We start from the raw sequence: 14,189 nt of genomic DNA, 5'->3' as shown, positions 1-14,189 counted from the left end.
AAAATTCTAAACAACAATCCTCCAAAAAGCAATTAATCTAGTTACTGCATGTTAAACAGGAACTAGTTATTAAGACATAAGGAAGTAAAATATATATATATATATATATAAATCAGTTACACAGTTTCTACATCTGAATAAATATATCTAAAATAACTATCCTGTTTTATTAATGTAACTGACTCATTAGATACAAATTAAACATCTGTAGTGTAAACCAAATCTTAATATAAAATATTACTCATCTTAATACAGTATCCTCCCCTTTACACTACAGTGGACACAGCTAGTGGAACAGGCAAATGCCAGAAGTTAGCCATTTAAATACTTAATGATTGTGCACATTAAATTAAAACGGTCTGCAACATACATTTTGTAGTATTTTATTTGCAATTCAGATGTTATCTCTAGATGTATGTAAAGCTGTTAAACCTGCTAAAAATTTAAGATACTATAATAAACAGAAAATTGTAGCAATTCTTTTATGTTAATTTATTGACACTATAAATTCTTCAGGGCAGCAGCCATGAATACACTTTCCTGTATAAAACTAAAAACTACAGATAGAACCATGCAATAGAAATACTAACTAGGATTTGTATTTGCATGGATTTTTTTTCTGCTTTTCTTCCTTCCTTTCATCCTTCCTTCCTCCTTCCTTTTTCCTCTTTCTTTCTGCCTGCCTTTCTCTATTTTTTATATCATCATTCCAACAGTATGTGCTATTATTTTAAAATTTCCATAGTGACAAGTGATTTTAGGTATTCATTGATAAGATGCCTTAAAGGTCCTGATTTCCAGGACGTGGGCACTTTGTTATTTTGAAAAGCCAAACCTCTTTAATATCTTTCATAAAGACGGATAAATTCACTGTTTTTATTTTTTTTTCAGTCTCAAGGATACAGTATTTCATGTTTTAATTTTAGGATCTGTTTTTGTTTTTGCAGTATGTTAAAGGATTTTTTAAAGGTTAATTTTGCACCTTGGTTATTACATTTAGTTCTGGTGTTTTTTTAGTACTGGATTCTGACTAATCACTTATGACAAGACTGCAAGACAACCTTTTGCCTGCAGAAAGGGGGATGCATAGCAGCACCATCCCAGGAACAATCAGAGAAGGGAATTATGACTTTTAGAAATCTAATTTCCTCTCTTGCTTGCCCCTGCCTCTAAGGGGGGCACAAACTCCTACTACTCTGTGCCACCAGCCAACTGTCAGGTCAGCTCATCTCAGACGGCCGATGTGTTGAGGGGATGAAGCCAAAGCCCTGCATGTCCTCAAGTGCTGGCTGCCAATGCCCCATCAGGATGGGGATGGGTGGCCCTGCGTAGGCTGCTGTCATCACTCTCCAGCTTTTGCCATGACCTGCAGTTCCACTAGCCCATGCCAGGAAGCAAACCCTCCAGTCTTATTTTCCTGCACATTGGGGAAAAGAGTGTTTGACAATCTTATTTGGTAATTACGCCACTGAAACCAGTATTGAGGTCTCAATTTGGTAGTCGAAAAATACGAAGCAATCATATGCTACTCCGTTATCCAGCTGTAGCTGTCCTGGACACATCAGGCAAAGAAACTGATCTTGTAACGCCTGTGAGCGCTTGCACGTTTATTGGAGGTTTGGCCCTCATTGGATCCCTCTCTCCATCAGAAAATGAAAGAGAGCTTCATACAAATAAATGGATTGCGCTGCATTTACAGACATGTCAAGCTTTGAAAACCTCATGCTCTAGACAGCCTTGCATTGCTGCTAATTGGTATGTTTTTCTTTAAAATGTGAAGATTCTAACCTTTTACTTGACAGATATGTGGGTAAAATGCCACACAACATTTTGAAAGCTCATCTATAGTCTGCTGTTTATGAGCCTTGTTTATGTTGGAGCTCACACAGGAGTACACAAATGAAAAGGGTTAGCAGGAACACAACTGAATGGTTAACTTCAAATAGATGTGTAAACTAGGAAAGAAAGGTTTTCACCTACAGAAAGTCTAAAGATGTTACTCTTTTTTAAAAGTAACCATACAAACACGACATTTGACTCAGTAGATTTCTTTTATCATTACTTATCCCTAGATGTATCCCTGGACTTTTGGGGTGGTGAATAGAAGAAGCAGTTTCATTACTTTTTTTTTTTTTCCTTTTTTCTTTTATTTTTTTTCTCCTAATCTTATGAAATTGCTACAAGGAGAGAGTAAATGGGATTCAGTTTCTCTGTGAGATTTAACAACAGAACTGTTTACAGTGTTGCAATCAGTCATGTTTAAAGTAGAGCTACTAACTGCATAACTGAATAAGGGAATACTTTGGAAACAAAAGGGTTGCATAACAGGCAAATTTAGCTTGTAGAATCTTTAGTGTGCACTGTATAAGAAATTTCATAAACCCTAGGGAGAGATTGCAATTTTGTTGGTGGGTGCAAAATGCTAACTTAGAAAAACTAAAACAACAAAAGTATGGATATAACTGACAATCAAAAAGCTGGGTTAATTTTTTTATTCTTTTTCCAGTAGGAACTTCAAATTTATACACACAGATGGCTTTGTACTTATCGTTCATGCCTATTCTCTTCAGGAAACTAAGCACTGTACTAGAAAACCAGAAGTTTCAGTGAAGTTTCATTCCAGCTAGGTGGTAAGGGTAAGAATACCAGCAGGGGTGAATCACTACATAGCATTTTAAATTGGAATTATTTTGGAGTCTTCCCCAATTCTCTTCTTCCTGACACAACTTGGAGGTGGCAGCACTGTCTCTGAATTTCCACAAAGACATTGGTCTTTTGTCTTTACAAACCAACTGCTGACCTGTCTGACTGATGCAACAGCATTCAAATCCTAAGCAGTGCTTTGAGAAGAAAAACTTTACCATAACTTCTTGGCTACTGCCAGTAACTATTGGCTCTGAAGCAACTGTAATACTGAAACACTTTAAAAAAAAAAAAAAAGTGAAAAATAAAAACTTACCTTTCCATAAGGAGCAGTACCCTGATGATTAAAATCTGGGAAATTGTTTTGAAGAAGTGACCCAAATCTCCTGAAGCTTGAAAGTGTGAAATGTGGGAAGCCTGTGACGTTTCAGTTAAGAAAGTTATTGGTTCTGCAGAGCTAGCCAGAGATTCAGCTTGACTCAGCAACAATATCAGCCTGCTCTCAATAATATCATAACATAGAAGGTGCAGTTATTTTCTTCCTAAAAGGAGGTGCAGTGACACACTATGTTGAGATTTCAGTGAATTCCAAATTATTACCCTTATTATTAATGTCTCTAGGGACATTCCTGTGTAAGAAACATGAGAAATACCCAGCGGCTTCCTCACACTCCATTTGGTCAGTAATCTTGTTAGTTCGGGGATTTTTGTCATTGTTGTTGTTTTTATAATGAAGAGAGGAGAAACAGATTCTTTCGATACTTAAGCTTACTGCACGTAACTTTGAAGTATAACTTTGAAGTATATGGGGTAGTGTGTATGCTCCATGCCTGAGTTTCAGTGGGGTCGCAAAGGACCGTGGTCACACTGTATCAATGCCTAATTCTATATGATAATAGAGGTTTCAATATCATGTCTGTTCATCCTGATGTTGTTCTCTGTGCGTTCTTTCTTTCCATTCAAGGTATGTCTTCGAAAGTTGGTATGCAGAGAAACAATATTCCAAGCAAAATGTCATGTGTCTTCCTTCCTTCAAATTTTGTATTAGTATAGTTAGGTAACTCCAGTTAACTGCTAGCTATTCGCTTTGGCTGTGACAAATGATTTGTTTCATCTGCACAATGTATGTCAGTTAGCCAGATCTTAGAGCTGGATTTGCTTCTACCTTTTCCATAAAGTGAGCACTACCAGCACTCCTACAAGGGTTTTAAGCTTCAAAGATCAGATTTCACTTCAGAATAAAGCTAAATAAATTGTTGTTTCTGTATTCTGTGCTAAATTAGACAAAATGTCTGAAAAGAGACATGAGAATCCAAGTCCTAAGCCACTTATCCGTGGCCTAACAAGTCACCCTTTCTCTAAGCTTTATGAATCTGTCTCTCTCTCCATTTTTTTTTTCTTCCTGGAATAACACAGGTATAACTGTAAATGTAATATGTCCCAGCAAGATGGAAGAAGTAGGTCTTAAATGTTTCAGTGACAATCTCAGGCTTATCCCCTTCTTGCCGCTTCCCTTTCCCTGAAGCGTTTCTAATAGCCCAATGCTCCACTTCAGCATCCTTTTTGAATTTCTGTCACTTCTTGGCTTCTGCCCTCCATTAGTCCACTAATATCATCTGCCCAAACACTTCTCTTGCCGTTACCTACTGCACTGTCAGTTCTTATTCCCCTTCTAGTAACTATTCTCTCTTCCACGTCTTGCTGTTTAAATTGACATAAAACTACTTCCATGCAGAGCCACAAAAGTCATCTAATCTATTGTTCTGTTGGTACTTTGAAACAATACTAATAAATGGAAGAAATGTCCTTTTAATCTATGTAAGTTCTGCTACTTTGTCATGATGGGATGAATCAAATCAGTGGAAAGGTTTCTATCGATTTCATTGAGTTTCTGGACAGTAGTTCTCTTACATTTCTCTAGATGCCATACGATTTCTATTTTTTATTGTCATTTCAACTAATTTTCCTAGTACTAAAAGTAAAGCTTGCCACACTGTAACTCCTTGATCACCCTTTTAGTCTTTTTTGAAGATAAACAGATTTTGTAACTTTTAATCCTCACACATAGTAACTGATTTTAATGACAGCATATTTTTAACAGTTGATTTACTTCATTTTTAGATTCTGCAAGAACTCCTGATGACTACCATTTAGTTAGATACTTTCTGCTCTTTGAGAATCTCTTTCTTGACACCTCAATACACACCCACATCTCATCTTCGTTACTAAAAAGAAAGATGACGGGGAAATATCTTCATTTGCTATGAGTACTACAGTACAGAAATTTAATTTCTCTGCAATACTGTCTCATTTATAGCTGACCAACTAATAGGTCCACAAATTTTGTCTTATGGCTCCCCCATTTTGATAAAGCATATGTTTGTTTTTTTAGCATTTTCATTCTCTGATAGATGGATTATTTGTTCCTCAAATTCCTTCCTCCGCTTTTCTAATTTTACTTCTTTCTATTGTTTTCAAGATGATTGGATTTGGGCTTTCCCAATGATACATTTTAGGCTCAAATAACTTAAATATTGAACCTTGACATTTAACTATATTGATCTTTTCCTTGCCTTCCCATTTTCTTTTATTTGTTTAGGGATGTTTGTTCTGAGACTTTTTTGCTAAGTACCCTTCATGCTGAGACTAAAGATTTTTATTTGAAAACTTTTGATTGAGGATAATTCTTGTTTATATCCTTTTTTTTTTTTTCTTGGGGGGTGGGGGTGGGGGATGGGAGTGGGGATAAAGGTTTACCTGTTCTTGCTGAGAATAGAATAATAAACTACTAGATTTTATAACGAACATTCTCCCCCACCCCCCCCAAAAAAAGAAAAAGAATAACATTGCATTATGTTCATGTTTTATCAGTTTTTTTTAAAAGCTTTGTTTTGAGATAAGTCCTGTTATTTAGGTTGATGTGAGACTACAGCTTTCAATAAACAAACATTTCAAGTGTTAAAAATAGATTTCCAAAGCATTATTTGATTCCTCCATATAAAGATTACTGTTGGGGCTGTTATATTGGACTTTGATCCTTTGCTGAGTTTCTCCAGCATAGTGCATTTAATATATTTTCCTTGATTGGCCTGATAGTGTAATAGGAATACACATATAGAAGGATTATTTAAGATTTATAGTTTGTCCATGTATTAGCTTCTCCACACTACAGCTTTCTCACAAAACTGTTAATAAGTATTTTAAAATTCAGTTCATATTTTGTTTCTTTTTTTCAATCCATATTTAATATACAATGACATGGCACAGCATATAGGGATCATTGGCCCTCATTGGCATTAACTTCACACATCTTATTTCCGTTTTTTCTACGTGAAAAATAGAGCATAGAATAGAATAGAGCATAGAATTTCCATAGTATAGTGTAGAAAATTATGATGCTACTCTAAGCTATCAAATAGGTAGTGTGTGGTAGTGTGTGCTACAAATTTGACAGAAAAAGCATTTTAGATATGCTGTAAAATCATCGAACAAATAAAATATTCATTACTTGCACAGGTGGATTAAAATCAATAAATGCCATTTTGTTGCTATAAACTGTCTGATGTAACAAACATCAGCCTGGCTGAGGCACATATTCATATGCAGGAATAGTTTTTTTACCTGAGTTTTTCCAGTTAGGCACCTAGGTCTCTATTGGGATTAAGTGCCACAATTTTTAAAGATGTCAAGCTGATGTGATATCCAAGAAATCAGTTGAAATCGCTAATAATCATGCCTGAAAATGAGTATTAAAAAATAGGTCTGATGAAGTTAGGACTAAAACACACAGTGAATTGTAGGGTCAAGGGACAAGACCTTCACTTACGATCATCACCTGATAGTCAGTCATAGGTTTGAGGATCTAGTGTTGTGATTCAGAATTTATTTTCCCTCTAAGTATTCTATGCATGTTGTTGGCATCATTGGGATGTTGTAAGCTGCAAGGTGTTTGATGAAAAAAAAGGCAGAATTTACAAGCACAGACTCCAGTTACTTGGATAAAGGGTTATATAGTTTTCCCTTTTAATTCAGAGTCCCGAGTACTTGTTTTACAAACTGCAGAGTGCCCTCAAATGTATTGACTTCATTGTGGAGTCAGAGTATTTACTGTGTAATGCTGAGTCACATAAAAGAGAAAGGCAGTCACTAGGCTATCGAAAAAAGTGATGGAGACGCTGGCCTCCTCGCCCAAAAAGTCAAATACATCTTTTTTTTTTTCTTTTTAATTATCTTTTTAACATAAGCAGACCAAGAGATACACTGCCAGAAGCGTATTACACAGTATATGTCACTGTAATGCTGAAATTGTTTTATCCTGCTGGTGCTCCACCTGCTCCCTCCTAAAACTAGTTATCGTGCACGTACATAGGTAGGCACATGCGTGCACGGTACATACCCCAAATGCAGCAGTCTTGCTAGCACGCTAGAGGGAGCCATGACATAATTGCAATGACCACTTCTTTCCCCAGTTAGCAGAACTTGCATAGAAGATACCTGGACATCCTGAGACACCCTGCGGGCTTGGCATAGGCTACGGAATAAGGAAAAGAAAGCATAGCACTCAAATTGCGGTGATACGAGGTCTCCTGGTAGCTCAGGGGCTAACTCTGGTGTTTGTCACATTTTAAAAATAGTGCTGCTTTTTATAGGTGACTTTTCCAAATAAGTGACTTGGACGAATACACCGATTTTCATCAGCCAATCTGAAGCCTGCATTCAGAAAGCGAAGCCCATTTTGTAAACATATCCTTTATTTCGTCTGTCGCTGTCACGCAGAAAGTTGGCACGTCTGAGAGTAGTGATTTTACGCTGCCACTAATGTATGTATAGTTTATTTATACATGGCATTTTAACACAGCATTAGTTTTACAATGGTTACTAGCAGACTCGTTCTGCATGGCAAACTATCCGTTTCAAAGCTGCAAGGAGGTCTTCAGGATGGGAGATGGGTCTAGAAAGAACACTTATTGGGATTTATACATTAGTAAGACTTTCTCCAATGCGAATGATGTTTATGGACATAACTCAGATAGGGCTGGTTTTCCTATTGAGCAAGGCAGAAAAGCAGCTTCCTTAACCAAATCTTTTAAAAGCCGCTCCTAAAATAATTGCGAGGAGCGTCTTATAATTGCTCCAGAGTTGGTCTCTCCCTCCCCCCCCCCCCCTTGTTTTTTTCTTCTCATTTTTCTTCCTTAAACCTTAAATGATTCATGCTACTTACACGCTCGTCACTCACAGCTCGCAAATGGCAGCTTCCCTTCGGCACTCCGGCAATCCGAGCTCTCAGCCTCCGGCCTCCCCCCGCGCCCCAGAGCCCCCCCAGCGCCGTGCCATGGGCGGAGGCGGGCGCCGCGGCCGCGAACCCCGCACCGGGGGCTGCCGCCGTGACCGCCCCCCCCTTCCCCGGGGGGGTCCCCCGTGTTCCCCGCGGGGATAGGAAGGATGAGACCCACTCGGGGCGGCTCCTGCAAGAACCGGGGCGGGGGCATGCGGGGAGGGGGCTCCCCATCCACCCGCCCTCCCCTCCCCGCAGCCCGGGGCTGTGCAGGTCCCCGAGAAGGGGAGAGGGTGGGGGGGGACGGGGGAGTCCTCCCCGCTCACCTCCCTCGGAGCGATTTGAAGGAGGAGCGCGGCGGGGGTGTCACACCCGATACACACACACACACACCCCAAAAAAACTCGCGTCTCCTCTGTTTTTTTTTTTCCCACCCGTCATCACGTAGGAGTTGTTAATACGTCTTAAAAATAAATAAAAAAAAATAAATAATAAAAGAAAATAAAAAATAGAATAAAGAAAAAAAATAGAAATAAAAAATGAGATATTTTCAAAAATAAAAATAAAAAATAAGGAATAAAAATAAGAAAACTAAAAATAAATAAAAATGAAAATGAAAGAAAAAGAAAAAGAAAAAGGGAGGAAAACCGCGGCCGGGGGTGAAAGAGGGTGGTGAAAGGGGGAGTGAAGGGAGGGACGCGGGGGGGGAGAAGGGTGGTTGTGGATGGGGGTGTGCATTGGGGGTGCCCCCTCATCCCCCCCGACCCCCGCGCACGCCGCGCGCCCGGCAGCGCCGCGATCTCATCAATGGCACCCGCCGCCCGCCGCCACCGCCCCGCCCCCGCCCCCCCCCCTCCTCCCACCATTTCGCAGCCCTCCCATTGGCCGAGCGGCGCCGGGGCGGTCCGCCGGCTTGGCCGGCGATTGGCTGCGCGTGGATCAGTATCAATGTTTAAGCCGCGGCGTGCGGCGCATAGAGGCAGTCGGCGAGCGGCGCTGGGAGAGCGCGGCGAGGCGCGGCGGCACCGCCAGTGCTGCAGTGAGGGAGGCGAGGCGGAGAGAGGAGGAAAAAAAAAAAAAAAAAGAAAAAGAGAGAGCGGCTCCAACTGTTGAATTTTCGCTGAATCTCCACTTGCTCCGCGGGCGGCTGGTGAAATGGATCTGGCTTACCAGGGATCGGCGTGGCTTTTGCGTGCTGTCTGGCTGGGGCTGGAGACCGTCTGTTTGAGAGGGGCCACCCGTCAATGAGGCGGAGAAGAGATCGGGTGTTTCCTTGGGGTTTTGAGAGCCTCTCCACCACAGGTTGCAGAATTAACTGTGTACTTTGGGGTCCGGACTCAAATAAAGGAGAAAAAAAGCAGTGCAGGACTGAGACTCGGAACTAGATCTTTGAGCTATGCATTGGGAACTTATGGGTTGTTTTTTGTTTTTATTTTTTGCTCTTTTAATCTGAAAGATCTCTGATTATTTCACACATAACACTGAGGAAAGGTGGTTAAAAACACTCAGCAAAGCAGGAGACAGACGCGCCTCTGTGCCAGTGAGTGGATAACAGCCTTGTTTTCCTGATCCTCAGTCTCCAGGAGAAAGAGGTATAGTAAAAGTGTAGCTGGATCCGACACCCCCTTCTCTCATTCCTTTTTTTTCCCCTCCAAAACATAAATCTGATTATCTTTTTCTGTCTATAGAGTGAGTCAGAAGCGTTAGGAAGAAGCTGCAACTAATGTCTGTGAAGGGAGGAACATGAGGCGATAGTGAATGTGATTTGTTCCGCTGGATCTGACTCATCCAGCAGATTCAAACACCTGCATTTCTGGATCTGCCATTCACTTATTTCTGGTTGTAAAAAGAATCTGAAAATTTACCCTTCCCCAATATTTACTTATACAGCATATTACTGGGAAAGGTGAATCAGACAGGGTGAATGCATCTGGCATTGCCGCTGTTCTCCCCACTACACCAAGATGCCCGGAGAGACTGCTAAAGCTTGAAAGGGCTGCAAAAAATGCATCACACCAGCCACAGATCTGCATAGGCTTTAAGATAAGCGAATTAGTCGATTAAAAGATCTGCCACTTTATTCATCATCCAGATTGTTTTTTCTCTTCCTCTCCCCTCCCTTAAATGAAGAGGACTAGGCGGCAGTGTCATTGGAAGGAGATGCTGAATAGAAAGAAAAGAGAGGCACTTGACAGCGCAGCCTTGTGAATACAGAGACTGTTTCCCTTTTAGCGAGAGACTAAGAGAGTGTGTGTGTGGTGGCTTTTCTTTCTCTCTCTCCCCCCACCCCCTTAGTCTTTTCCTTTCTCTCTCGCTCGCTTTTTTTTTTTTTTTTTTTTAAGTCTAGCCGTGCAGCCATGGGTTGCCTGTTGATTTCCTCTCGACTGGAGAGAAAAGCAAACTGGAATTAAACTGCATCTAGAAAAGTGCAGCTCCTCAGACAAGCATATGCAAACACGCATAGATACACAGAGAAAGGATGTGGTGGTGGCGGCGGCTACTGGCCTATCTTAAAGAAACCCAAGTGTGCATCTGATTGAGCACAGCCTGTGATTTCTCTTAAAAGATATATGTTTACTGCTAAGGATGATGATCAGCTGGTGGGTTTCTTAATTTTTTTCCATCCCAAACGGTTGAGTGGGAGGCTGGTAGTAGAGGGAGAGAAAGGAAACTACAAATCCTGACACTAGTTTGTTGTGTCTTTTGTTTTGTTTTGTTTTCCCCTCTACCCTCCAATTCTCATTTCCTTGCCTTCTGATTCGGGAAGGAAAGAGTGAGGGTGTACGAGACAGAGAGGGGGAAATACCGATGGCAGCGAGATGCAGCTCTCCGCCGCAAGCAATGCAAGATTAGATCTCTAAATGCAGCAAAACACTCCCTGAAAACCAACAACCCCGCGGTGCAATCAGACATTTCACTGCCTCTCACTGCACACGAAGAGGGCTTCAACAACAAGCTGAGACTTCTTTTCCCTTCTGTCTCTCTCTCATCCCTCCACTTCATCAATCGCATCGCAAGTGATGAGTAGCAAATAAGCTTTACTCCCTTTGCTTACAGACCTGTGGCCACCACCCCTTTCCCCATGTATATATAAATACACGTCTTAAAAAAAATCTTTTTGATCGTTTTTAGAAAAACAACCACCGCCGCCGATTTTTTATGATTGTTATTTTTATTATCCTTTGTACATCTGCGGAGATTCAAGGATCTGGAACACTTCGCCTGCCCGGAGGAGAAGATCTTTTTGCCAATTTTCTGATTTTTGAAATCCTCCCCCTGCCGAAGTTGGACAGCCGAAGTAACTGCGAGGGGACTGCAAGCACGGCAAGCGCTTGCTGAAAGGCTGCCGAGGCTGCTCCCCCCTCCCCCGCGGCCCCCCCGCTCGCTCGCTCCCTCCCTCTGAGCTACATGGTCCATTTGCTGCCTCTCATCCTGTGTCTCTGCAGATGTTTTAGAGCAACAGGTTCAGGAACTTAAAATATAGGGGTGGGGAGAGAGGAGGAGAGGAAAAAAAAAAAAAAAAAAAAGGAACGGTGCTGGAGGAGGAAGAGCAATCCCCGCGCAGGAGGCAGAGAAGACGGGGACAACCTTGGTCGCCGCTGCAGTTGCTGCCACCCCCACCCCTGCTCGGGGATGTACCTTTCCATTTGTTGCTTCTTCCTGTGCTGGGCTCCCGCCCTGTCGCTGAAGAACCTGAATTACTCGGTGCCGGAGGAGCAGGGAGCGGGCACGGTCATCGGGAACATCGGCCGCGATGCGCGGCTGGCGGCGGGCGGCGGGATGCTGCCCGCGGAGCGCGGCGGCCCCGGCGGTGGTCGCGGCGCCAAGTCCACCTTCAGGGTGCTGGAGAACTCAGCCCCGCACCTCCTCGACGTGGACGGAGAGAGCGGGCTGCTCTACACCAAGCAGCGCATTGACCGCGAGGCGCTGTGCCGGCGCAGCGCCAAGTGCCAGCTGTCCCTCGAGGTGTTCGCCAACGACCAGGAGATCTGCATGATCAAGGTGGAGATCCAGGACCTGAATGACAACGCACCGGCATTCCCATCCGACCAGGTGGACATGGACATTTCGGAAAATGCCGCGCCGGGCACCCGCTTCCCCCTTACCAGCGCCCACGACCCAGACGCTGGGGACAACGGGCTGCGCACCTACCTGCTCACCCGTGATGATTACGGCCTCTTCTCCCTTGATGTGAAGTCACGTGGTGATGGCACAAAATTTCCAGAGCTGGTCATCCAGAAGCCATTAGACCGTGAGGAGCAGAGTCACCACACCCTGGTGCTGACGGCACTGGATGGCGGCGACCCACCACGCTCAGGCACGGTGCAGATCAATGTGCGCCTCATTGACTCCAACGACAACAGCCCTGTCTTTGAGGCAGCCTCCTATGTGGTGGAACTGCCAGAGAACGCACCGCTGGGCACGGCTGTCATTGACCTCAATGCCACTGATGCCGATGAGGGCACCAACGGGGAGGTGCTCTACTCCTTCAGTGGCTACGCGCCTGAGCGTGTCCGCGACCTCTTTAGCATTGACCCGCAGAGTGGCCTCATCCGTGTCAAGGGCAACCTGGACTATGAGGAGAGTGGCCTTATAGAGATCGACGTCCAGGCTCGGGACCTGGGACCCAACCCTATCCCTGCTCACTGCAAAGTCACCGTCCGCCTCATTGATCGCAACGACAACGCGCCCACCATTGGCTTTGTGTCCGTTCGCCAGGGAGCACTGAGTGAGGCTGCCCCACCGGGCACTGTCATTGCCCTGGTGCGGGTCACCGACCGTGACTCTGGCAAGAATGGGCAGCTCCAGTGCCGGGTGCTGGGCGGTGGTGGTGGGCCTGGAGCCGTCCCTTTCACCCTGGAGGAGAACTATGACAACTTCTACACTGTGGTCACTGACCGTCCCCTGGACCGTGAGGCACAAGATGAATACAATGTCACCATCGTGGCACGGGATGGGGGCAGCCCCCCACTCAACTCCACCAAGTCGTTCTCTGTCCGGATCCTCGATGAGAATGACAACCCACCCCGCTTCAGCAAGAACCTCTATGTGTTGCAGGTGCCTGAGAACAATATCCCTGGGGAATACCTGGGCTCTGTATTGGCTCAGGACCCGGATCTGGGGCAAAATGGGACAGTTTCTTACTCCATTCTGCCTGGGCACGTAGGCGACGTCTCCATCTACACCTATGTCTCTGTCAACCCAACAAATGGTGCTATCTATGCCCTGAGAAGTTTCAACTATGAGCAGACAAAGCACTTTGAGTTTCGCGTGCTGGCCAAGGACTCGGGTTCACCCCACCGTGAGAGCAATGCCACAGTACGTGTCACCGTGCTCGATGTCAACGATAATGCACCCCTCATTGTCCTGCCTGCCCTCATCAATGACACTGCTGAGCTGCAGGTGCCACGCAACGCTGGGGTGGGCTACCCGGTGGGCACTGTCCGTGCCCTGGATAGTGACTTTGGGGAGAGCGGGCGCCTCACATACGAGATTGTGGAAGGCAACGAGGAGCACCTCTTTGAGATGGACCCCACTAGTGGTGAGATACGCACCTTGCACCCCTACTGGGAGGAGCTCAGCCCTGTGGCTGAACTTGTGGTAAAAGTCAGTGACCATGGCAAGCCCAGCCTCTCTGCTGTGGCCAAGCTCATTGTCAGGGCCTTGGCGGGGCCCCTGCCCGAGGCTGGTGAGCCACAAGTGAATGGCGAGCAGCACCGGCGACCACACTGGGACTTGTCTCTGCCCCTGATCGTGACCCTGAGCACTGTCTCCATCATCTTGCTGGCTGCCATGATCACTATTGCTGTGAAGTGCAAGCGAGAGAACAAGGAGATCCGCACCTATAATTGTCGCATTGCTGAGTATAGCCACCCTCAGCTGGGAGGAGGGGGAGGCAGTGGTGGGGGAGGAGGAGGCAGTGGCAGTGGAGGGGGCAAGGGCAAGAAGAAGAAGATCAGCAAGAATGACATTATGCTGGTGCCCAGTGAGGGCGAGGACAGCCGGGGCCCCCTCAATGTCATGAACGTGGTGAGCAGCCCATCCCTGGCCACCTCACCCATGTACTTTGACTACCAGACCCGCCTGCCCCTCAGCTCTCCCAGGTCTGAGGTGATGTACCTGAAGCCCGCCTCCAACAACCTGACTGTACCCCAGGGACATGTGGGCTGCCATACCAGCTTCACAGGGCAAGGGACTAACGCCAGCGAGGCTCCCCCGAGCCGGATGTCCATAATTCAGGTAGGAGACTTTTAGAATACCCTGGACCTCA

The 14,189-nt window shown here is 44.7% G+C and overlaps 1 protein-coding gene and 1 long non-coding RNA gene across 6 annotated transcripts in view; one reads left to right on the top strand and one right to left on the bottom strand.

The window, feature by feature from the left end:
• The window catches only part of LOC310893084, a 29,380-nt gene extending 20,617 nt beyond the window's left edge, over window positions 1–8,763 (bottom strand). The window contains exon 1 of the long non-coding RNA XR_014578704.1: window positions 7,865–8,763. This is a non-coding gene — a long non-coding RNA (uncharacterized lncRNA). The remainder of the gene's footprint in view (window positions 1–7,864) is intronic.
• A 2,787-nt stretch (window positions 8,764–11,550) lies between these two features.
• PCDH17 (protocadherin 17) overlaps window positions 11,551–14,189 on the top strand; it is an 85,788-nt gene continuing 83,149 nt past the window's right edge. For all 5 annotated transcript variants that reach the window (XM_083821603.1, XM_083821604.1, XM_083821602.1 and 2 more), the window contains exon 1: window positions 11,551–14,158. In XM_083821603.1, coding sequence (XP_083677729.1) covers window positions 11,552–14,158 — 2,607 coding nt within the window. In that variant the 5' untranslated portion in view covers window position 11,551. The remainder of the gene's footprint in view (window positions 14,159–14,189) is intronic.

The sequence above is a fragment of the Anser anser genome (genome assembly GCF_964211835.1).
Source record: "Anser anser genome assembly, chromosome: 1".
Taxonomy (NCBI): domain Eukaryota; kingdom Metazoa; phylum Chordata; class Aves; order Anseriformes; family Anatidae; genus Anser; species Anser anser.
The sequence above is the reverse complement of the archived record's forward strand: the minus strand, read 5'-3'. Positions and strand labels throughout refer to the sequence as shown.